Source organism: Schistocerca piceifrons, chromosome 8 (assembly GCF_021461385.2).
Source record: "Schistocerca piceifrons isolate TAMUIC-IGC-003096 chromosome 8, iqSchPice1.1, whole genome shotgun sequence".
In the NCBI taxonomy this organism is placed as follows: domain Eukaryota; kingdom Metazoa; phylum Arthropoda; class Insecta; order Orthoptera; family Acrididae; genus Schistocerca; species Schistocerca piceifrons.
Window position 1 is genome coordinate 140,618,463 of NC_060145.1, and position 26,161 is coordinate 140,644,623.

Here is a 26,161-nt window from a genome sequence, read left to right on the forward strand (position 1 = left end):
ACAACATCTACAGAATGAGGCTGGAGTCTATCCATCTGGTCAACTACAATTCACACATACTTGAAACACCTTTCAACACTAAAGACTTGTAGAAAATTCCATTTGCTATGTTCCAGGAATTTGGTTTCCAGCAAATTAAGTTACTGTGGTTTTATACCATTTCAAGTAGTGTATAGGTATACCTAAAAATATCTGTGATATCTTACATCATTTAATCAGACATCATGTTCCATAAATCCCACCATCAAGGACAACCTTCAGGGATGTGGGATGAGTCAGATTACAAATAACCCTCCTACTGCGGGCGATTTTCTGGTTTTTCTGTATATAATGGCGGAACAATTTTATTTGATAATCAGAATAGTTATATTAACCGTATTACAGGAATTAAACAAGGAACCAAAAACTGAATTTAGAAGTGAATTTCAATTGGCATTTTGGCATTTAACATATATAATGCGGGAAATACAAAAATCACATTCAACATTATAAATAAGGGAGAAACTTATTTACAATTTTTCTGAATGTGGCACATCCTGAAGCAATGTTATACATACAAGCTTGCAAAAATGGTTACAAAATTGCTGCCACAACAAGGTATACGTATAAGCATGTGGGTGAGACTTGAGAGTGTGTAAAATGTGTCTCCTGATGTTCCTGAGCAACAGAAAAAGATTCAGCAGGAAACACAACTTCTGATGTTCCAGAGCAACAGAAAAAGATTTGACAGAAAAACAGGTACTTCTGATGTATCAAAGCAACAGAAACATATGCGATAACAGTGTGTTCCATGGAATCATATGGAAAGAGTTGAACACACATATGTGGATTACTGTAGCTGGAGTCTTAACAGACAAAAGCAGCAAATTCAAGCTACTTCCATTAAGTGCACTAATAATAAATTATGACTGCTACTAATCTACTCACACTTATCAGTATGGGAATAACTTTTAGAGTACTTTATATAAGCGTACTAGTAGAAAAACAGCAACTTTGATGAAAGTCACTGCTAGCCTGTTAAACAACTCAGCTGCTATGTTATCCAGTACTTCAAACAAATAATTTATGCCAGTTCATGTCAAACATTATCAGACGCCTTTACAGGGTAACTGAAACACGCACACTCGGCTACCGCAACACAACTTCTCACATACTAACAGTACAGAACTGTCTGTAACAAAATTTCATCCTGTGCATATTTTTGGTGAAAAATGAACCTCAAAGAAATGCAATTTGGCAACACTGTAATCACTAGTATGACAAATATCTTCATTTGATACTCTGTAGCTGTTCGGCTCAGTTAGTGCAGTGAGTAGAGTTTTGCATTTGAATACTTGAGTTCGAGAGTCTCCCAGGTGTAGGTGTAATTATTATTATTATTATTATTATTATTTTCCATTTTTGATTTGCCTATTAATGCTGTAAAACAACACATTTCACAATTACAGTTGCTTACTGTTGAACACAAAAGACATGGCAGAAACTGTCATAAAAAGTAATTATCACTTGAAAATAAAGTTATCTCTCATAGGACAGAAATAACTACAAAACTTAGCAACATGGATGTGCTAAAAAATACACACTACATGCAATAAGAGTGGCCAGTTATAATAAATAAACAATGGAAAAACCAGGATGGAATGTCCTGAATTTGGCTCCAGCTGCCACAGACTGTGGTCATGTACGTGCGACTTGCATTTGTGTGTGTTTGTGCGTGTGTGTGTGTGTGTGTGTGTGTGTGTGGTCTACTTTTGAAAAAGGCCTTGTTGGCCGAAAGCTAAGTTTCTGACAGTGTTTTTGCTGTGCTTTTTTGCGAGTTAGCATCTCTGCTATGTGTGAGTAACAGTTACAATATTTGATACACACTATCGCTGACAGCATGTCTTTCACAAAGCATACACAGTCTTCAGAGTAGACGCTCAAAGCCATCTTCCTGCTTCCCCAAACACTTGATACTTCTCTGGACTCTTTGCAACACAGCTGCACTCACTGTTACAAGAGCAGCATTGAAGTAAGCCACCACTTCTACCACAGTCATTGGTGGATTAGAATAAACATAACAAAGTTTAGTATGTACCTGTGAAGCAGGTTGCTAGATCTACTGATGACTGAAAGTCTCAAAGAAATGCAATGGATACGAAAGTGCTAAGCATGGAGATTGATACTAATCAATAGAATTAATGGCAGGAGTGTATATTGGAAACTGGATTCGAAAGTAGTTGATGACGTAGTGCAAAACAATACACTTTAAAAGAGATCTAACAGAAAAAAGGGAAGTAATGCTGTCAATGGACCAGAAAGCATGGAGGGGCGTAGTTCTTGGAAGAGAGTACAGTAAATGTTTAAACACACAATACATCTTTGAAACAGGAATGATAAAAATTACTGTACTCTCATTTCTGTGTTAATATTTAGTAAGTGCATGTGTTTCGCATAAGACTTCCTACAGCTCCTGTATAGTGGTTAAGAAGCCTGATATTGTATTGTGCAGGCCAAAATAAAATAAATAAATAAATAAATAAAAGATTATGTCTAGGCCCAGAACAGAACTCTAGCCACTGCACCAACAGGGCAGAGCCACTGCAGATGAATGAAAATACTAGTTGTAGTTGTGATGACAGTGTTGCCAAGTTGCCTTTCTCCAACATCTATTTTCCACTGAAAATATTCATGGGATGAAATTTAGTTGCAGACATATTTGTACCGTCAGTATGCAAGGAATCACACTGGGGCATCTGAATCATGAATTTTGGTTCGTCCTTATACTCACAAAATCAAGGTCTGTTAGTACTAATACTAGAGTAAATGGAATTTATATCCTTGAGTCAAAACATTCTGGTATATTGTAGAAGAAGTTTTGAATATCTGGGGATTTAAAATTTCCTGTCATATGTCTGTGAGCAGCCTGTGACAGACAATCATGACATAAGATGAAACTTTGTTCTGAACCTTAGATAGGGATGCAAACTCTCCATGGAAAATATTCTTGTTTCCAGTGTTGTGGTTGCGAATTGCACAGTTCACTGCAAATTTCCTCAAGAATTCATAATACAGAACCATATCTGTGGTGTCACCGCCAGACACCACACTTGCTAGATGGTAGCCTTTAAATCGGCCGCGGTCCGGTAGCATACGTCGGACCCGCGTGTCGCCACTATCAGTGATTGCAGAACGAGCGCCGCCATACGGCAGGTATAGAGACACTTCCTAGCACTCGCCCCAGTTGTACAGCCGACTTTGCTAGCGATGGTTCACTGACAAATTACACTCTCATTTGCCGAGACGATAGTTAGCATAGCTTTCAGCTACGTCATTTGCTACGACCTAGCAAGGCGCCATTATTAATTGCTATTTATCTTGTGATGCATGTACCAACAGAGCGATGTTCACCAATTATGGATTAAAGTTAAGTATTCCAGAAGCTACGTACTATTTTTGCTACTATAAAGACCTTGTCCTGTTCCAGACCTCACGCCATCCTGCTTGAGCTTAAACGCGTGCCCTTCGGCCTCCCGTCCTAGTGGATTGGCTGTCTTGCCAATCCACAAAAATATCTTCATTGCAAATGAAGTCTATAATCTTTCATATGTTATGATCATTCATGACACATTAAAACAGTATTTTCAAACAATGGAAAGTCCAAGTTGTAATATCAACAATATTATGAAAAGAATAGATTGCTACTCATCGTAAAGGTGGTACATTGAGTTACAGACAGGCAAACTATAAAGACAGTTACACATTTAGCTTTCGGCCAAAGCCTTCTTCAGAAAAGAAATCACTCACACATCACACATGCAAGCACACCTCATGCATACATAACGCTATCTCTGGCTGCTTGGGCTAGAACGCAATTTTGCATTGAATGAAAGCAGCAATCTGGAGTGGGGAGGGGAGGGGGAGGGTACAGCGTGGCATAGTGTGCAGGGTCTACCCTGTGGCAGGACAAGGCTGCCAGGCTCAGTCTCAGGAAGCTGAGAGGGAGGTGGCAGCAGAAAAGGAGAGGGGCAGAGAAGGGAAACGAGACATGAAGCGGGAGAAGGTGTGGGCCAGAGGGAGCAGAAACTGTTGCATGGAGGATGTGGGAACCGTAAGTTACTGTAAGATGTGGATGAGATCATTTCAGAAGCAAAGAATGTGTTGTAAGGATAACTCCCGTCAGCACAGTTCAGAGAAGCAGGTGGTGGACAGGAGGATTCTGATGGCTCAGGTTGTAAAGCAGCCATTGAAATCAAGCATGTTATGTTCAGTCCCATGTTGTGCCACAGGGTGGTCCACTTTGCTCATGGCTAATGTTTAGTGGTGGCCATTCATCATGGTGGACAGCTGATTGGCAGTCACACCAATATACAAATCTGAGCAATGATTGCAGCAGAGCTGGTACATGACATGGGGTAGGATAAGCCTGTGACACGACTGGAATATGAAATGCTCATGCCTATACAAAACCCCACATTCCCACCTTCTATATGTTCCTCAAAATCGACAAACCCAATAATACTGAAAGCCCCATTGTAGCTGCTTATTGTGACCACACTGAAATAATTTCAGCCTTCACTGATCAACACAAGTGTCCAAATTGTAGCCTCCCATGTCAAAGATACCAATCACTTCTTTCATTGACCCTCCAAATCCCAACACCTTTACCTCCTAGATCCCTACTCATCACTGCTGACAGCACTTCCATTCACACCAATATCTCACACACCCATGGTTTTGCCATTACTGAACACTACTTTTCCCAATGTGCTTCAGACTGCAAACCCACTACCTCATTCCACATACACTTTATTAAGTTTATATACAAACAAATCCACAGTACAACCATGGGCACCCGCATGGCACCATCCTATGTCAACCTGTTTATGGGCCATCTAGAGCAAACCTTCAATAAACTCTTCACCATTTACAAGCCACATCTCTTTGAATAAAACACTCAAGCTTTAGATAGCTGTTTTTGCCCATCGTCAGCAGGAATTAAAGACAATGCTTTTAACTAGAAATGACGTGGCTGGTAAACCAATAAGTTTTTATTGAAGTATTCCACCACAAAAGATTCTGTGCAGACACAGAAGACACCTTCTCAGCTTTCAAAAACTCCAAACCCCCGGTTTGGTTCAGTTTCATTGATGATATCTTCATGACATGGACTCAAGGCCAAGACACCCTATCCTCATTTCTTCACAACCTCAACACACCTTCTTTCCCATCAGCTTTGCCTGCTCCTCTTCAACCCAGTGTGCCACCTTCCTAGACGTTGTCTACTTCGTCTCTGATAACTCCATCCACACCTCTGCCCACATTAAACCAGCCAACCACCAACAGTACTTGCATTTCGACAACTGCCATCCTTTCCACTCCAAAAAGTGCCTCCCTCACAGCCTGGTCACCCAAGGATAACAAATCTGCACTGACAAGAACTACCTTGTCCACTATGCTGAAAGTCTAACAAAGGCCTTCACAGACAGGTATTATCCCTCAAAATAACATACTGGAGTAGATCAATCCAGTCCAGTCACAATCATCCTACCTGGGAAAGCACTTATGTGATTAACATACTAATCTGCAACCACTGTGCTGCTTTCTATGTGCTGTCTGTCCACATCAATTGCCATCGACAAACTGTGGCCAATAGACAGCTGGATCACCCACTTGCTAAACACGCTGCACAATACAATGTGCTTCACTTCAGTGACTGTTTCACATCCTGTGCCTCCTGGATTCTTTTTACCAACATCCAAGTTTTCCTAATTGTGCACGTGGGAACTCCCCCTGCAATATATCCTATGTTCCCATAACCCCTTGACATCAACCTTCTAGTCCTCTCCTTCATCCATCTGTCCCTTTTTTGACCCCCTCTCCAGCACTACACAGCCTCCTATTCCACCAATGCATTCACTTGTCTCTCTCCCTCCCCCCTCCCCTTTCCTCTACTTCTCTCCTTTCCCACTCCACTCCTCCCCCCCCCCCCCCCAACTATTCCTCAAACCTCCAGACTGTACCTAGCCAGCCCTACCCTGTTCCCACTGTGTCCCTGCATGCTCCCACAAGCAGCACTACACCCTCCCCCACCCCTACCCTACTATCCTCCCTCCCCTCACCCCAGCCCCTCCTTACCCCCACTACCCAGACTGTTTCTCCCCTCAGTTGCTGTTGCTGACAGTTCAGCCTTATGCCACAGACAGTGGTCATGTGTGTGAATTGTACTTGCATGAATATGTGTGTGTGTGTGTGTGTGTGTGTGTGTGTGTGTGTGTGTGTGTGTGTGTGTTTTTCTACATTAGAAGAAGGCCTTTTAGACAAACCCCCCCCCCCCCCCCCCCCCCATGTACAGCACTCTATTTGTTGTGCCTGTCTGCGACTCAACATGTCCTCTGTACGGTGAGTAGCAATCTATCCTTTCCAAAATACTGGAGACACAGAATTTCAAATTTACAAACAGAATGTATAATAGATAAATGTAATAGTGATGAAGAAGAAACAGAACAGACTGAAAGAGCAAATGCTCTAAACACTGTACTATATATTACAGCTTGCATGTATTTTTTCAAATCCTAAATGTTTTCTGCTGCAGTTGTCTGGAAAACAACTAGAATTTTTAAAGTAAGGAAAAGTGTTTTGTTATTAAAACTACAACAAACATGTTAGGAGCCACAATTGTTAAAAGTGCAAAAGAAATGAATGAATATTTGTGTAACTTACTGAATATTTAAGATGAAAACAGAACAGGAAACATTCTGAAAGTCAGCACACACTGTAAAGATGATGGACTATATATTGGATACCACTGGCACACAAGTGATGTAAGAAATACTTGATTGCCATTCAAAGGTGAAATAAAAGTCTATCAGCACACACAACTTGTGGAAATCTTATTAGAACCACAAAGGGATAATCAACAACAGAATACAAACCTGTTCTGACAATACTGAGAGCAACCAAGCATTGACAAAGATATAGTTGCTTAGACAGTATTTCTTGAATGTTCTCTTGACCCTCCACTGAAAACCCCTGCAAAACACAAATTACCAACCATCACTATGCATTAAGCCACAGCATATTACTTCTATAACACAGAAAAACCCTTTATTTGCAATATTAAATACAAAACAAAGTAAAAACCACCTAGCACACAAAAATTAGAACGATTTAAATGGATACACTCATGTACATGACAGTATACCAAAAGAGAGCAGTAACAACCATTTTAAAATTGCAAATATTGAGTTGTTGTTGTTGTTGTTGTGGTCTTCAGTCCTGAGACTGGTTTGATGCAGCTCTCCATGCTACCCTATCCTGTGCAAGCTTCTTCATATCCCAGTACCTACTGCAGCCTACATCCTTCTGAATCTGCTTAGCATATTCATCTCTTGGTCTCCCTCTATGATTTTTACCCTCCACACTGCCGTCCAGTACAAAATTGGTGATCCCTTCATGCCTCAGAACATGTCCTACAAACTGATCCCTTCTTCTAGTCAAGTTGTGCCACAAACTCCTCTTCTCCCAATTCTATTCAATATCTCCTTATTAGTTATGTGATCTACCCATCTAATCTTCAGCATTCTTCTGTAGCACCACATTTCAAAAGCTTCTATTCTCTTCTTGTCCAAACTATTTATCGTCCATGTTTCACTTCCATACATGGCTACACTCCATACAAATACTTTCAGAAACGACGTCCTGACACTTAAATCTATACTCGATGTTAACAAATTTCTCTTCTTCAGAAACGCTTTCCTTGCCATTGCCAGTCTACATTTTATATCCTCTCTACTTCGACCATCATCTGTTATTTTGCTCCCCAAATAGCAAAACTCCTGTACTACTTTAAGTGTCTCATTTCCTAATCTAATTCCCTCAGCATCACCCAACTTAATTCGACTACATTCCATTATCCTCGTTTTGCTTTTGTTGGTCTTCATCTTATACCCTCCTTTCAAGACACTGTCCATTCCATTCAACTGCTCTTCCAAGTCCTTTGCTGTCTCTGACAGAATTACAATGTCATCGGCGAAACCTCAAAGTTTTTATTTCTTCTCCATGGATTTTATTGCCTACTCCGAACGTTTCTTTTGTTTCCTTTACTGCTTGCTCAATATACAGATTGAATAGCATCGGGGAGAGGTTACAACCCTGTCTCACCCCCTTCCCAACCACTGCTTCCCTTTCATGTCCCTCGACTCTTATAACTGCCATCTGGTTTCTGCACAAATTGTAAATAGCCTATCGCTCCCTGTATTTTACCCCTGCCACCTTCGGAATTTGAAAGAGAGTATTCAAGTCAACATTGTCAAAAGCTTTCTCTAAGTCTACAAATGCTAGAAACATAGGTTTGCCTTTCCTTAATCTTTCTTCTAAGATAAGTCGTAGGGTCAGTATTGCCTCACGTGTTCCAATATTTCTAAGGAATCCAAACTGATCTTCCCCGAGGTCGGCTTCTACCAGTTTTTCCATTCGTCTGTAAAGAATTCGTGTTAGTATTTTGCATCAGTGACTTATTAAACTGACAGTTCGGCAATTTTCACATCTGTCAACACCTGCTTTCTTTGGGATTGGAATTATTATAGTCTTCTTGAAGTCTGAAGGAATTTCGCCTGTCTCATACATCTTGCTCACCAGATGGTAGAGTTTTGTCAGGACTGGCTCTCCCAAGGCTGTCAGTAGTTCCAATGGATTGTTGTCTACTCCCGGGGCCTTGTTTCGACTTAGGCCTCTCAGTGCTCTGTCAAACTCTTCACGCAGTATCATATCTCCCATTTCATCTTCATCTACCTCCTCTTCCATTTCCAAAATATTGTCCTCAAGAACATCGCCCTTGTATACACCCTCTATATACTCCTTCCACCTTTCTGCTTCCCCGTCTTTGCTTAGAACTGGGTTTCCATCTGAGCTCTTGATATTCATGCAAGTGGTTCTCTTTTCTCCAAAGGTCTCTTTAATTTTCCTGTATGCAGTATCTATCTTACCCCTCATGAGGCAAATTTGCCTTTACAAATGTCTGCTTGTGTCTGTGTACGTGCGGATGGATATGTGTGTGTGTGCGAGTGTATACCTGTCCTTTTTTTCCCACGTGGAATGTTTCCCTCTATATATATAAGGCAACAGTTTGTTGCGAAAGCTTGAATTTTGTGTGTATGTATGTGTCTGTATGTGTTTCTATCGACCAGCCAGCGCTTTCGTATGGTAAGTCACATCATCTTTTATATATACACTCCTGGAAATTGAAATAAGAACACCGTGAATTCATTGTCCCAGGAAGGGGAAACTTTATTGACACATTCCTGGGGTCAGATACATCACATGATCACACTGACAGAACCACAGGCACATAGACACAGGCAACAGAGCATGCACAATGTCGGCACTAGTACAGTGTATATCCACCTTTCGCAGCAATGCAGGCTGCTATTCTCCCATGGAGACGATCGTAGAGATGCTGGATGTAGTCCTGTGGAACGGCTTGCCATGCCATTTCCACCTGGCGCCTCAGTTGGACCAGCGTTCGTGCTGGATGTGCAGACCGCGTGAGACGACGCTTCATCCAGTCCCAAACATGCTCAATGGGGGACAGATCCGGAGACCTTGCTGGCCAGGGTAGTTGACTTACACCTTCTAGAGCACGTTGGGTGGCACGGGATACATGCGGACGTGCATTGTCCTGTTGGAACAGCAAGTTCCCTTGCCGGTCTAGGAATGGTAGAACGATGGGTTCGATGACGGTTTGGATGTACCGTGCACTATTCAGTGTCCCCTCGACGATCACCAGTGGTGTACGGCCAGTGTAGGAGATTGCTCCCCACACCATGATGCCGGGTGTTGGCCCTGTGTGCCTCGGTCGTATGCAGTCCTGATTGTGGCGCTCACCTGCACGGCGCCAAACACGCATACGACCATCATTGGCACCAAGGCAGAAGCGACTCTCATCGCTGAAGACGACACGTCTCCATTCGTCCCTCCATTCACGCCTGTCGCGACACCACTGGAGGCGGGCTGCACGATGTTGGGGCGTGAGCGGAAGACGGCCTAACGGTGTGCGGGACCGTGGCCCAGCTTCATGGAGACGGTTGCGAATGGTCCTCGCCGATATCCCAGGAGCAACAGTGTCCCTAATTTGCTGGGAAGTGGCGGTGCGGTCCCTACGGCACTGCGTAGGATCCTACGGTCTTGGCGTGCATCCGTGCGTCGCTGCGGTCCGGTCCCAGGTCGACGGGCACATGCACCTTCCGCCGACCACTGGCGACAACATCGATGTACTGTGGAGACCTCACGCCCCACGTGTTGAGCAATTCGGCGGTACGTCCACCCGGCCTCCCGCATACCCACTATACGCCCTCGCTCAAAGTCCGTCAACTGCACATACGGTTCACGTCCACGCTGTCGCGGCATGCTACCAGTGTTAAAGACTGCGATGGAGCTCCGTATGCCACGGCAAACTGGCTGACACTGACGGCGGCGGTGCACAAATGCTGCGCAGCTAGCGCCATTCGACGGCCAACACCGCGGTTCCTGGTGTGTCCGCTGTGCCGTGCGTGTGATCATTGCTTGTACAGCCCTCTCGCAGTATCCGGAGCAAGTATGGTGGGTCTGACACACCGGTGTCAATGTGTTCTTTTTTCCATTTCCAGGAGTGTGTGTGTGTGTGTGTGTGTGTGTGTGTGTGTGTGTGTGTGTGTCTATATATATATATATATATATATATATATATATAGTTATTACAAATGATTGAATTTTCACAATGCTTTGCACACACATACAAAAACACAAAAAGTTTTTTTAGGCATTCACAAATGTTCGATATGTGCCCCTTTAGTGATTCGGCAGACATCAAGCCGATAATCAAGTTCCTCCCACACTCGGCGCAGTATGTCCCCATCAACGAGTTCGAAAGCATCGTTGATGCGAGCTCGCAGTTCTGGCACGTTTCTTGGTAGAGGAGGTTTAAACACTGAATCTTTCACATAACCCCACAGAAAGAAATCGCATGGGGTTAAGTCGGGAGAGCGTGGAGGCCATGACATGAATTGCTGATCATGATCTCCACCACGACCGATCCATCGGTTTTCCAATCTCCTGTTTAAGAAATGCCGAACATCATGATGGAAGTGCAGTGGAGCACCATCCTGTTGAAAGATGAAGTCGGCGCTGTCAGTCTCCAGTTGTGGCATGAGCTAATTTTCCAGCATGTTCAGATACACGTGTCCTGTAACGTTTTTTTCGCAGAAGAAAAAGGGGCCGTAAACTTTAAACCGTGAGGTTGCACAAAACACGTTAACTTTTGGTGAATTGCGAATTTGCTGCACGAATGCGTGAGGATTCTCTACCGCCCAGATTCGCACATTGTGTCTGTTCACTTCACCATTAACAAAAAATGTTGCTTCATCACTGAAAACAAGTTTCGCACTGAACGCATCCTCTTCCATGAGCTGTTGCAACCGCACCGAAATTTCAAAGCGTTTGGCTTTGTCATTGGGTGTCAGGGCTTGCAGCAATTGTAAACGGTAAGGCTTCTGCTTTAGCCTTTTCTGTAAGTTTTCCAAACCGTTGGCTGTGGTACGTGTAGCTCCCTGCTTGCTTTATTCGGCGACTTCCGTGGGCTACGCGTGAAACTTGCCCGCACGCATTCAACCGTTTCTTCGCTCACTGCAGGCCGACCCGTTGATTTCCCCTTACAGAGGCATCCAGAAGCTTTAAACTGCACATACCATCGCCAAATGGAGTTAGCAGTTGGTGGATCTTTGTTGAACTTCGTCCTGAAGTGTCGTTGCACTGTTATGACTGACTGATGTGAGTGCATTTCAAGCACGACATACACTTTCTCGGCTCCTGTCACCATTTTGTCTCACTGTGCTCTCGAGCCCTCTGGCGGCCGAACAAAACTTTATGCGTTTTTCTACGTATCTGTAGTGCGCCGTGACCATATGTCAATGAATGGAGCTACAGTGAATTTATGAAATCGCTTCAATCATTTGTAATAGCCATATATATATATATATATATATATATATATATATATATATATATATATATAAACAAAGATGATGTGACTTACCAAACGAAAGCGCTGGCACGTCGATAGACACACAAACAAACACAAATATACACACAAAATTCTAGCTTTCGCAACCAACGGTTGCTTCGTCAGGAAAAACGAAGCAACCGTTGGTTGCGAAAGCTAGAATTTTGTGTGTATATTTGTGTTTGTTTGTGTGTCTATCGACGTGCCAGTGCTTTCGTTTGGTAAGTCACATCATCTTTGTTTTTAGATATATTTTTCCCACGTGGAATGTTTCCCTCTATTTTTATATATATATATATATATATATATATATATATATATATATATATATATATATATATATATATATATATATATATATATATAAAATAGAAGGAAACATTCCACGAGGGAAAAAATATATCTAAAAACAAAGATGATGTGACTTACCAAACGAAAGCGCTGGCACGTCGAAAGACACACAATCAAACACAAACATACACACAAACATACACAAACACAAGACATGTTAAAACGTGTGTATGTTTGTGTGTCTATCGACGTGCCAGTGCTTTCGTTTGGTAAGTCACATCATCTTTTTTTTTATACATATATATATATATATATATTCCCTCCCTTGCCACCGTCCCTGATTATTAGGAAGAATAGTGGAAAAATACTGAGCTTGATGGTTTGTGGCATTGTTGATAACAACACTGTCAATTTCAACAAGTGGTGCATTGGAAAGAGTAAATGAAAAGTTCAAAGTACTGGCCCTCCTTCATGCAACACCTCAGTAGGAGGATACCCAGTCAAGTCCATGGCATGTGAAAGGCTTCTGCTAAGATCTACAGAAGTCACCGCTTTCTATGACCGCACATTTGCAAGACATGATGACCCATGTATGTTTCTGAGGATGTCTGGACAGCTGGTTTGCAACTTATTTGTCATGGCGTTTCTACAAACTACTGTCAATTTTTCTTGAAGTTGCACCTGTCCACAACAATGAAGATCAAAATAAGTGTCAACTGATTACAACCTGTTGCATGAACATCATGCAGATATAAGTGGGCTGCCAATTTGTGGAATCATCAGTTGAGATGTAATTAGTTGAGTGATTTACATAACATCCTTGTATGAGGAGAACAGACCTGAGCTAGTCACGACGTTTATATCAACATGTGAAACAAATTCAATGGAAGATGTCATTAAAGACTCCCCAGTACCAGTCCAAATTTAGAACACACCTTGTCATAAATTTAATGTGGGATGGTGATCTGTGGAAGAATTAATTCAATACAGATACAGCTGGGAAATCAATGTAATGTTGCACAGATCATTATACATAGTGTAATAGCATATGACATTAACAGGCAGCTCTGAATTCTCTGCAGTCCCTTCATGTGTTGAGTCTACTGACTTCACTGAGTTATCTTTTGACTGTGACTGTCAAGAGTACTCTTAAAATGAAACAACTTCTATCACCACTTGCAAGGGTGTTAAACTAAGGCTACATTGAATAGAATGGTATTTACTAGCAAGTCTCATTTCTGTCATGATTAAAGTGAGATTGTGTGGATGCAGATTACCATCAAAGTGAGTCCTTTGTGACTGCAAAAGTCACACATCTTACTAAGATTACATAATGTCTTTTTTTTAGTTTTTCTGGAAGGTTGCTTTAGCTGTGCTGTAATGTAGCTTCATGAAACATCTGAACTATCCTATCTGCTGGGTACATAAGCTAAATAGCCTGTAGAGCACTAACAGAGATTTTTGCAGGTGCGAAATTTCCCTTCCCCAAGAAATCTCACCTGCTCCAATGCCTTGTTGACTGCCCACGGCTCTGCACAGTACACTGAGAAGTGGCTTAGTACATGGGTTTTAATCATACTATGATGGACGAAAGCACCCAAAATCATCACCTTGCTTAAATCCATCAGTAAAAACCACCATATGCTCACAACACTCCAATAAAATGCAATGAAAAACCTTTTTTAAAAGTATCGGCAGATTATTGATCTTACTGTACTTCCTCATGTCTGAGTTAAGTGGGGTCCTGGCAATTTTCCAGAGAGATATTTGCTCCATCCCTGCATGGTGGACAGCATCAAATGTATTTAAACTGGAAGGTCTAATTGATCCATAAACTATGTTGTCACTGTTCTATTCTGACAACCCCCCCCCCCCCCCCCCCAAATTTTTATTGCTAAGACATTTTAAAACGTTTAGTGCCTTCAGACCTCTACATTTCAAATCATGAAGTTGTGACAGCCATGTTAGTCTCCGATCAAAGTGGTGGTGGTGTGTTGGGGATTATGGGCGCTCAACATCGAGGTCATCAGCGCCCTGACACACATTAAAAGGAACGAATGTGGACAGACCTAAGAAAACTAAAGCACACACTCAAAGAAAGCAGGAAAAGAAGGAAAATGCTACATAAGAAAGTAAAACCTAAGGAAAGGGGAAACATAGCAACAAGAATGTCACAGGAAATTGTTATTGGCTGGCCACTTACATAAAATATGGGCGAGCTTGTCACACAGTGAGCAAATTAAAATCCTCTCCCTAAAATCTTTGTAAAAACATTTGACAGGGCACAGAACTTTAAAACTTTAGCCACATTCGTCCGAGTGTTGCCTAAAAGAGATGGCAGGTCCGCTGGCAAGTCAGCCGCGACCCGCTGGTCAGAAAATAAAACGCAATCCAATAAAACGTGGCGCACAGTGACCTGGACACCGCAAGCACCACAAATTGGAGGGTCCTCTCGCCGGAGAAGGAAGCCATACGTCATAGGGCTGTGGCCTATTCGAAGCCGAGTGAGGAGAACCTCGTCCCGTCGATTGGGCTGAAAGGAAGTACACCACACACGCGTTGTGGGCTTGACTATACGGAGCTTATTGTCAGTCACTTCCAGCCACTCATCCTCCCACCGACGCATGACCCGTGAGCTCAACAGCGAGGCGAGTGCGTGCAAGGGGATAGCACACTGAGATACTTGTGGGGCGAGACACGCCTCCTTGGCTGCGAGATCTGCCCTTTCATTCCCAGCAATGCCAACATGCCCCGGGACCCAGCAGAAAGCTACAACCTTCCCCAGTCGCTGTAGTCGGAGGAGGGCATCCTGGATGGTCTGGACAATTTTGTCTGCCGCATACAAACGTTGCAATGAGTGAAGGGCACTGAGTGAATCGGAACAGACAAGAAATTTAGGAGAGGAAGAATGTCTCATGTGGTCCAGTGCCCGCAAGATCGCAAACAATTCTGCATCAAAGACAGTAAAAGTCTGAGGCAGTCAGACCTTGAGGACACGATATGGAAAAACAACTGAGCAACCAACAGAATCCCCTTGTTTCGACCCATCCGTAAAAACAGCTACATAGTCGTGGTGCTCAGATGAAATGGCAGAAAATGCTGCATTAAAAACGGTGGCAGGAGTGCAATCTCTCTTGTACTGCAATAAATCTAAAATCACTCTGGGCTTCTTCAGTAACCAGGGTGGCAGGCGGTTAAAACCTTGGATTTGGGGTTGTACAGACTCCACACCGAGGGACTCTAGCACACGTTGCACACGGATCCCAAACGGCAACGTAGCCTGGGGACGGCGGGAAAAAAGGCGGTCCAGAGGTGGATGGGCAACAAGATGGTGAGCAGGCGATCTGGGAGCTGCAAGAAACTTACAAGCCTGGCGCACCAGCAGGAGCTGCCGCCGGATGGTAAGTGGTGGTTCGCCAGACTCAGCACAGAGGCTGGGTACGGGACTGGTCCGATAAGCACCCGTGGCCAGTCGGATCCCAGCATGGTGAACAGCGTCAAGGATCCGCAAATAAGATGGCCTCGCTGACCCATATACTGTGCACCCATAGTCCAGCCGTGAACGCACAAAAGCTCCATAAAACTGTAGGAGACGCGCCCTGTCCATGCCCCAAGACCTGTGGCTGAGGCACTTGAGGATGTTCAGTGCCTTCAGCGTTCTGGCTTTCAAGTCACGTAGGTGTGGCAGCCATGACAACCTGGAGTCAAAAATTAGGCCCAGAAACCGCACTGTGTCTCTAAAACGTAGGACAGTATCCCCCATATGCAAGGCAGGCAAAGTAAAAAGATGACGAGAACGATTAAAATGAACACAAACACACTTTTCGGAAGAAAACCGAATACCCGTCTTTGCAGCCCACTCCTCTAACCGCCGCACTGTTAGCTGCAACTGACGGCTCACGGTTGCAACACTGGAGGAGGAACAGAAAACAGCAAAGTCGTCCACAAATAAGGAGCACTGTACTGGACTCCTCACTGTAGACGTTATACTGTTGATGGCTATGGCAAAGAGGGTAACGCTTAAAACACTGCCCTAGGGGACACCGTTCTCTTGCTCAAAGCGATCAGACAGTGTGTTACCAACGCGGGTCCGAAAAAACCGCTGAGACAGGAAAGACCGAAAGAAAATGGGGAGGCGGCCACGAAAGCCCCATTGATGCATTTGTGCAAGAATACAGTGTCTCCAAGTAGTATCATATGCCTTACTGATATCAAAGAAGATACCGATACAGTGATGCTGACGGAGAAAAGCCTGCTGAATAGCCGCCTCTAGGAGGGTCAGGTTGTCGACCGTGGACCGAAATTTTCGGAATCCACACTGAAAGCGGCTAAGGAGCTGTCTGGTCTCTAACAGCCAGACCAGACGCCGGTTAACCATCCATTCCAGGGTCTTTCCGACACAGCTTGTCAAGGCGATACTACGATAACTACCGGGACATGTGCGGTCCTTTCCTGGTTTGAGGAGAGGGATGAGAATTGCCTCCCTCCACGAGGTGGGGAACACTCCTGTCTGCCATATGAGATTAAAACATTCGAGGAGAATTTCCTTTGACGCCGCTGGCAGATGTCGAAGCATGGAGTACCGGATGCGGTCGTAACCTGGTGCAGTGTCAGAAGTCTCAGTAAGTGCCGATTCAAGTTCCCACATGGAGAAAGGGGAATTGTAGGCCTCAGAACTGTTCGACCGAAAATCCAAGGTCGCTCTTTCGACAGCCGCACGGTAGCGATGAAACGCTGGATCCTGATTTGCAGCGGCAGTACTTTGTGCAAAATGCTCTGCCAGCGACTGAGCAATGGCTCTGGGTGTCGTTTGGAGGCATCCCTGGTTCAGGAGAGCAGCTATTGGTAAACGGCTATGTTTACCGGAAATCCTCCGGATGGCTTCCCATACTCTTGTGGAACAAGTGGAACGGTTGATGGAGTCCAGGAACTCCTGCCATGACCTTTTCTTGCTCTCTTTAATGACACGGCGTGCCCTGGCTCTCGCGATTCGAAAGGCGGTAAGATTGACTGCTGTTGGGCGGCATTTAAATTGGCGAAGAGCCGCACGCCTGTCCTGGATGGCTGAACGGCACTCTTCCGTCCACCAAGGCACAAGGCGCCGCTTAGGAGGGCCAGAAGACTGTGGTATGGACAGGTCAGCAGCATGATGGACCACAAGCGTGATGTGATCCACCCATTCCTGTACGTTACTGTGGCGGTCAAAGACAGCCAACCGAGTGAACAGTGGCCAGTTAGCCCTGCCAATCATCCACGATGGTGGCTGCGGCTCTAGCAATACACCATCCAGGAGATGAATGCGGATAGGGAAGTGATCGCTGGAATGAAGGTCGTCAATGACCTCGCAGTGAACAGAGTCGGTGAGGGTTGGAGAGCAGAAAGATAGGTCAATGGCTGAGAATGACCATGTAGCAGTAGAGAAATGAGTCGGAGTACCTGTGTTGAGGATGCACAACATTTGAGATGTTAGGAGGCTCTCCAAAATTCGAGCTCGAGCGCAAAGAGAAGTGGAGCCCCACAGGACATGATGGGCATTGAAGTCTCCCAGGAGAAGAAATGGGCGAGGGAGTTGGTCGATAAGATCTGTGAGAGCGTCTAAGGTCATTGCATCCAGAGGGGGTAAATAAAGGGAGCAAACGGTAAGCCTCCAAGGTGAATGAATTTCAACTGCAACTGCTTGAGGTCAGTATCCAGGGGGAGGGCAGAGGAGTGGTGGTCATTATTGACAAACACAGCGACTCCGCCTTTGGCCCTTTCTCCAGTCAGGTCACCTTTGCAATATGACGTATAGCCCCTTAGTACAGGAGCATCAGATGGTTTTAAATGCGTTTCCTGTAAACACAAGCACAGGGGGCGTTGCCATGCTAGGAGGTTCAGTTCCTCCACATGTGCCCGGAATCCATTCATGTTCCACTGTATAATGGGAGCCATCTATCAGGGTGAGAGTACCTTCATTCTCACTTTCTGTTGGGGAGGAGAGCCCACAACAGGTGGAGGCTCAGGTTTGGTGTGAGATGATTGCCCCAGTCTGACATCAACCTCCATCGCCTCAGAAGAGGAGTCGAGAGAGACGTCAGAGAGAATGACATCCACATCAGGAGACTGTATAACTGCAGTCTCCTTTAGTGGGCGAGTCTTCACCTTTGTCTTTAGCTTCGATGTTCTGGCCTGAGGTGGCATTGGAGCCAAAACCTCAGAAGCAGTAGGGGGTGTAGCAGTGCTGGGCAGTGCACAAGACTGGACCCGGGAAGGGGCAGGAAGGGCATCATGGAACCATGATGTCAGCTACCACGGCCTGGTCAGAAGGCCAGGGGGGAGCAGCAGGCTTCACAGGAACGGCAGCAGCACACGTACATTGACAAGCGCAGGTGCTAGTGCTGACAGTAGCAACCTCCGTTTGTGTAGCGGCATCGGTTTTCAAGACTGGTTGTTTGAGAACGGAAGAAAAGGAAGCAGCGAACATGGGCGGCTGCATGGACTTGTAGATTTTCTTCGCCTCACCATACGGGATGCGTTTTGTAGTTTTTAGTTCCTGGATCTTCCGTTCCTCAAGGAAAACTCTGCATTCCCTACTCCACACAGGGTGATCCCCAGAGCAGTTGACACACTTGGGAGGAGAGGAGCAACCAACTCCCTCATGGGCGGCTTTACCACAATTCCCGCAAGTGGCTTCCCCTCTACAGCCGAGAGTAGTGTGTCCAAAGTGCTGGCATTTAAAACACCGCATGGGGTTGGGGTAATAAGGCCGTACACTGAGACGTAGGAAACCTGCCTTCACATGCTCTGGCAATTTAGTGCTGTTAAATGTAAGGATAAATGAGTCAGTCTTTATGAGAACACTATCCACCCGTTTCATAATGTGTTGCACGTCGACAATTCCTTCCCGGGACCATTCAGCCTTCAGTTCGTCTTGGGGAATGTCAACGAGATCTCTGCAAGTCACAACACCCTTGCTGTAGTTCAAGGTGTTGTGAAATTCAGTCTCTATCGCAAACTCCCCAAGAAATTGTGCCTTCTGAAGGTTCTGGACTTGCTGGAAGCTAGATGTTTCAACCAACAAGGTGCCATTTCGCAAGCGCTTTACAGATTTTAATGTGCCAGCAATACCTTCTAAGCCCTTCTGTATATAAAATGGTGAAACTTTTTCAAAACTCCCATCTTTTCTTTTAATTATGAAAAACACATTCTGCGAAGCAGCATGCATTCTGTTACTACTACCTGAATCACGAGGACTGGCTACACAAGCCCTCTTGTTGGATTGGGTGTTAGAACCCACCAGCGGTCCACCCTTTCCGCTGGCAGGAGAAGAATAAAAGTTCAAGGGTTCAATCTCGGTCCCAAGACCAGCTAGGGAACTAGAAGTCCACCTAGACAGAGCCCTGCGTGCCTAGGTAAGCCTTATACAACTGGGGCGCGGCAGGTGCCCCAGAGGTTGCCCGCTTGCGACTGTTCCACCCCAACAGCCATGCATCTTATAGGCGCGCAGCACACCGTAAGATTGAGGGTTTTTTATAGAGGTTTACCTTCCTCGCAATCCAGGCGGTCAAGCCAAGATTACCATTCCCCGCAGCACACAACATTCCACCGCCGCGCCATGCGGTGGTCGCTGAAGCATGTCCGGGGGTTACGGTGACAGGAGACTGGCGGCGCTGACCAGTTCCCAGCTCAGGACCCCGGGGTCGCCAAGCCCGTACTCAGCAAATGAATGCTGAGCCCCTGGGGGGTCCGATCAAAGATTAGGCTCTGGAACTGCACTGACATCTTAAAATCCAAGATGGTGCCACTCATCTGAAGTTTTGATAAGGTAAAAGATTGACATGGAGGATTGAAATACAAGGCCTGTCTAAAAAGTATCTGACCTTTGACCAGAAAAAAATATTTCGAATAAGTGACGGCATTGGGGCCCTAATCCCCTTCACAGTACGCCCCTTATGCTTGCACACACTTAGCCCACCGACCCTTCCACTGCCGGAAACACTGGAAGTCTTCTTTTGGAATGGTGTCCAGCTCTGTTGTCGTATTCTCCATTATCTCTTCTCTACTCTCAAAACAGGATCCTTTCAGTGGGTCTTCAATTTTGGAAACAACCAGAAGTTGCAAGGAGCCATGTCTGGCGAGTAGGGAGGTTGGCGAGTGGCTGTAATTCCATGTTTGGCCAAGAAATTTTGGATTAAGTGCGCTGAATGTGCGGGGGCATTGTCGTGATGCAGTTGCCAGTTTTTCGCCATCCACATGTCCGGTCTTTTGCACCGACCTGCGTCACAGAGTCACCGGAGAACATCTTGATAGTACTCCTTTGTCACTATTTGTCCTTCCGATGCATATTCATGATGCACAATTCCACAGACATCAAAGAACACAGTTAGCATCACCTTGATTTTGCTTCGCACCTGCTGCACTTTCTTTGGCCATGGAGACTCAGGATGCTTCCATTGCGATGACTGTCTTTCTGTTTCTGGGTCATACCCGTACACCCGTGACTCATCTCCAGGTATCAGGGTGTTCAGAAACCCAGGATCAGTGTTGGTGGTGTCCAGAAGGCCCTGTGTAATGTCAAAACACAGGTCTTTTTGTTCTGGAAACAACAACTTGGGCACGAATTTTGCAGCCACTCGTTGTATGTTCAAATCATCATGCAAAATTGCATGTGCAGAATTTTTACTCACTTCAACCTCTTGGGCAATCTCTCGCACAGTCAAATAACGATCTGCCATCACCAAACTTTGCACCCTCTCAACAATAGCTGCACTCCAAGCAGTTTGGGGCCTGCCAGAACACTGGTCACTCTCCACTGATGTGTGGCCATTTTTGAATCGTTTGAACCACTCCTTAATTTGTGTTACACCCACACTCAACACATCTTCTCCAAACACCTGCTGAATCTTATGAACTGTTTTGCTTTGAGAATAACCAAACTTTTAACAAAATTTGATGCAGTATCTTTGCTCAACATGTTCAGTTATCTTGAGAGAATCGGTAATCCGACGAACACATTGTGTAGCACCTCACTCAGCGACTGACGCTCTGGAAGGCAGGGACAAAATTCACACATATGCACATGAAGGTCTCTTCCTTTACTGTGTACAGCGGCACAGTGTTGGCACCTCTATGTTGTGCAGGAAAATCAAAGGTCAGATACTTTTTTAGACAGACCTCGTACACACAAACAGATATTTTTCTGTAAAGAATTCCAAATCAATCATACTAGTCCAATCCTCCTGCTTCTTAAGTGTCACCTATAGTTGATATTCTTGAGACTGGAGGAAGAACAAAATACTGCAAAGTCACCCACAAGTAAGGAATATTTGATTGGGATGGTTATTGTGGAATAGGTACTACTGATTGCTAAAATAAGAAGGTATGACGATCAAAAGCTACCCTGAGGAGCACCATTCTGTTGAGGGAATTGGTTGAAGTATGTATCACTGACTTGATACCGCAAGTATTGTTCAATGAGGTAGGACTGCAATAATATGAAGAGATATCAATGAAAGCCCCTTTAATGCAGTTGAAGGACAATATTACATCTCTGGGTGGTATCATACACTTTCTTCACATCAAAGAAGACACCCATAAACTACTGTTTGCATGGTAAACACTTGCATCACACCTTCTAGTTGGGGTAGGTTGTCAAGTGAGTACTGGTGCTTGTAAAAGCTGTAATAGAAACAGCTGATTATTCCCTTGGTTTTGATAGTCCACAATAGGTGTCACTTTATCATCCATTCAAGGGTCTTTCCTACACAGCTAGTGAGTGCAACACTGCTGTAGCTACCTGGAGATAATCTGTTCTTCTCTGATTTGAGAAGTGGTATCACAATCGCCTGCAGCCATAGATTTGGATAGTAGCTTTCAGCCCACACTTATTCAACAGGTGTAGGATGACTTCCTGTGCCCCTGTTTTTGTGCGTCATAGCATGCCATACTAAATCCTATAGGGTCCTGGACAAGCATCATATGCAGCAGTCAGCAAAGACTGTAGTTTCCACATGGAGAAGGGTCAGTTATATTGCTCTGAGTTGTTAGATGAGAAGTCTAGTTTGTGTGTCTCACTGTTCTCCTTATGTTGACGGAAGCAATGACCTATGTAGTAGGTGGAAGTCAGATCACAAGTGTTTTGTCATTATCTGCCCTGTATCTCTAGGTGCTGTTTGGAGGGTAGCATTTTTTAACAGGGCAGATAATGGGCCTGAACTTTTGCTCCCTGATATCTTCCAAATTCACTCTTGTACCTTAGATGCTGATATGAAGACACTAAAAGCTCTTTCCATGATATCTGTTTTATCTCCTTGCCGACTTGCCAAGCTTTAGCTCTCACCTTCTGAAAGACTGAGAGATTTTCTCCACTTGGCTTATTTCTAAACTACACAATGCAAATTACCTTCTCTAATTACTGATACTCCCGATTCCACCATGAGATGGCTTTTCTTCTAGGCTGGCTAGAAGATGTAAGAATGAACAAATCGGCAGCACCCTGGATTAGATTTGTGGTCCTGACTGCAATCAGATGGTTGCAGCCATTTGGCTGCATAACTTCCAATTTGCTCTGCTGAACATTCACTTAGGTGGGTGTCTTCTTTGATGTGAAGAAAGTGTATGATACCACCCAGAGATGTAATATTGTCCTTCAACTGCATTAAAGGGGCTTTCATTGATATCTCTTCATATTATTGCAGTCCTACCTCATTGAACAAGACTTGCGGTATCAATTCAGTGATACATACTCAAACCAATTCCTTAGGATCTCTCATGAGATATGTAAGAGCTATGATGTCAAGGGGTTTCTGTAGTGGGATGTACACAGAGTATTATGTAATGCGAGATGATGCATGTACTACTACTGCAGCCACTTATAACTCAGAGGTGAGGGTCATGGGGGGACAGTGGTGTGTTTCTTTAACAAATACAGCTTCACCTCCCTCTGCTTGTTTACTAATTAGGTCATCCTTCCTGTGAAGATTAAACCCTGGCAACACAGGATTATCTTTTGCCTTTAAGTGTGTCTTCTGAATGCATATGGACATAGGCTCTACTTGGACTAGAGATTTCAATTCCTCCAGATGTGTCCTATAACTGTTCACATCCCATTAAAGGATGGCATCTATTTTAAACATTAGGTTAACACACATTGATTCTTTAGTCTATGAGTGGAGTTCAAAATGTTGGAAAGAGAGGAAGGTGGACTTGGTGGATCATCCAAACATATTTCTGGGTCTATTGGGCATTCTTCTTTCCCATAAGATGTTACTGAAGCCCTATGGTTAAAAAGTTTGACATTGCTTTTTAGGTCTCTTCTTTCTACTCATTGTTTTCCCTTTCTGCAAGGGAGGTGGTAAAGAAATAGATATAGGTATCTTGTAATCAGATTTTGTTTTTTGAGCAGAGTACACTTGCTTTACCTTTGTCCTTAATGCTTGTCAGTCAAACTAATAACTACAGTGATGTCTCCATAGGCACAGCTGCACTGGGTGTATGCTTTGAGGTATCTGACTTGGCTCTGCATTATGACAGTACAGAATGAGGTTGCAAATGTTGGAGGTTGCACAGCCTTAAAATTATTTTTTGGTTCCTTTTATGGTAGCCACCTTGTGATCCAAAGCTCCTGAATCTCGTTTTCCTATGCACAGACAGTGCATTACTTTGGCCAGACTAGATGTGTGCCTGAATAACTAACACAACATGGTGGTAGTGTACACAGCAAGCCTGAATCATGAGCATCTAAACATCTTCCAGAGGCTGGCTTCCCTTTGCACACTGGCACTGTGACCCTCTGGTACTGAAAGCAGCAGTTCAGATCTGGAACTTACAGACAGACTCATTAGACATAAAACAGCCTTTACATATTCAGATAACGTACGTGAATTAAAGGTGAGTATGAAGGTAGGGTTCATATCCAAGAGATCACCAACTGATGTAACACATTTGGTGTGACTGAGGCTGTTATGCATTTCAACAGCTATAGGACATTCCTCGAACCTCCTCCCCCCCCCCCCCCCCCCCTTCCCGCAGTAATTTCAGTGCTTGACTAGACATAATCGTCTCTTTTAGCAAGATACCATTCCATAACCTTCTAACAGATTCAGGAGCCCTGCAATTCTCTCCACACTCTTTTGTGTAGAGTACCCTCTTCTCTCTTCATGACAATGAGTACATTATTACGAATTTACTGTTATAAATTATTGAAATAGATGAGTTAGGTGGACTGTCCAACTGGGGTCTCTTTGTGAAGTGGGTATGAAACCCTCAAGTGGCCCAACCCTTGTACTGGAAGTTTGTTGTTATTGTGAACCATTTCAGTTACATGAGACTGGGAAATTATTCATCCACTCAGACAGAGCCACTATGTCTACGTAAACCTTTTACAACTGTATAATGTATTATTATTATTATTATTATTATTATTAAGTATTGTAACAGCATCAACATATTTTATCTTTCTTCGGAGGCTGGGGCAGGGAGGCGAGGGCCCACATGCCATATTGACAATGCTAGCACTGTGGCTTCAGCACTGATGGTGTTCCATTGCCCAAATGGCCAATGAACTTCTCCCACTCCCTTCTTGCAGATAGGGTGAGTTTTACGTATAGTGGACCTGGAAGGCAGCTTGTCCTCTCTGTTATTGGCCTTGACATGCATTGGATCGATCTTGGAGAAACTGTAGTTTTCTGCAATACCTCCCCCTATGTAGGGATTCTTTCCAAAAAATCACATTGGTGTCAGTCCGGCCTTCCTCCTATTACCCCTAAATTCACAGTCTATTGTATCATCCACACTCCTAGCTTGGCCGTACGTACACAAATGAGGTGCAGCAGGTTCCACAGAGGTCACCTATTAATGACCATTTGCTTCACCAGTCATGCATGCCAACAGCGCACATAGGGGTTTACACCATCCTCGCAATCCACACAGTTAAGCCAAGCTCCTCATTCCCTGTGACACACAATGTTTCACCACTGCGCAGCAAGATGATCACTGAAACATGCCTGTTACAGTGGGCTGGTGGTGCTCCATCTCAGCAAAACCTGGGTTCTCCCAGGCCATACATACTGAGCAAACAAAGGCTGAGCTCTCTCAGTTGCTCATCATTTAGAAAGACCCAGGGGGCATGTATGACTCCATCAAAATGACCAGGGATGCAGCGGGCATTAGCCCCGAGAAAGACATCAAAAGTACCAAACAAATTTGAAGGTTCCTAAACTGATGAGAATATCCCATTATCAAGTGAAATCCTTGTTAACATTATTAAATTCACAGAGCTGTATGTATTGAAAACACAGCACACCACAAATTACCACGAACTGTGGTGAAGACCGTTGATAAGAACAGCTACTTTTTAATCATCAAAATTGACAATTGCAATTATCTGAAGTTGTCAACAAGTTACAAATACTAACATAACAAGACAGTTTAAAGCAGGAGCTACCATACAAATATCCAAAAAGACAGTCAGACATTCACTAGATAACTATAGGACACAAGACATCACTCAACATGGAATTTAGTCTTGAGAAAGAACGGAAACACAAGATTTCATAAGATGAGCCCATACAGCACAGTTGATGACTTGACAGAGGTATGGTGCAAACCATATGTGGCAGCTGATTCACATTCAGTTTCTTTCTGGCAAACCAAGATTAGTTTAAATTTTTGGACTGACATGAGTATTAAATTGTATGGAATACTGAAGACATGTATAAAGCAAGCATTACTAAGCCAAACACAGCTAGCAATTGAAAAACTGTAACATCCTACTTCAGCCTGCCAGCAGAATGGACATTGTCATAGTAATAGATGCACTAAACATACACAGCTATTACAAATTATGACTTCTTTTAGTGGAGCTAAGAAGCTGAG

At 44.1% G+C, this 26,161-nt stretch overlaps 1 protein-coding gene across 1 annotated transcript in view; it reads right to left on the minus strand.

Annotated features, from left to right (window-relative positions):
• Nucleotides 1-26,161, minus strand: part of LOC124711168 (cap-specific mRNA (nucleoside-2'-O-)-methyltransferase 1) — a 284,326-nt gene that overhangs the window by 162,244 nt on the left and 95,921 nt on the right. Inside the window, exon 9 of the mRNA XM_047241092.1 lies at nucleotides 6,915-7,011. Within this exon, the coding sequence (XP_047097048.1) occupies nucleotides 6,915-7,011 (97 nt within the window). The remainder of the gene's footprint in view (nucleotides 1-6,914; nucleotides 7,012-26,161) is intronic.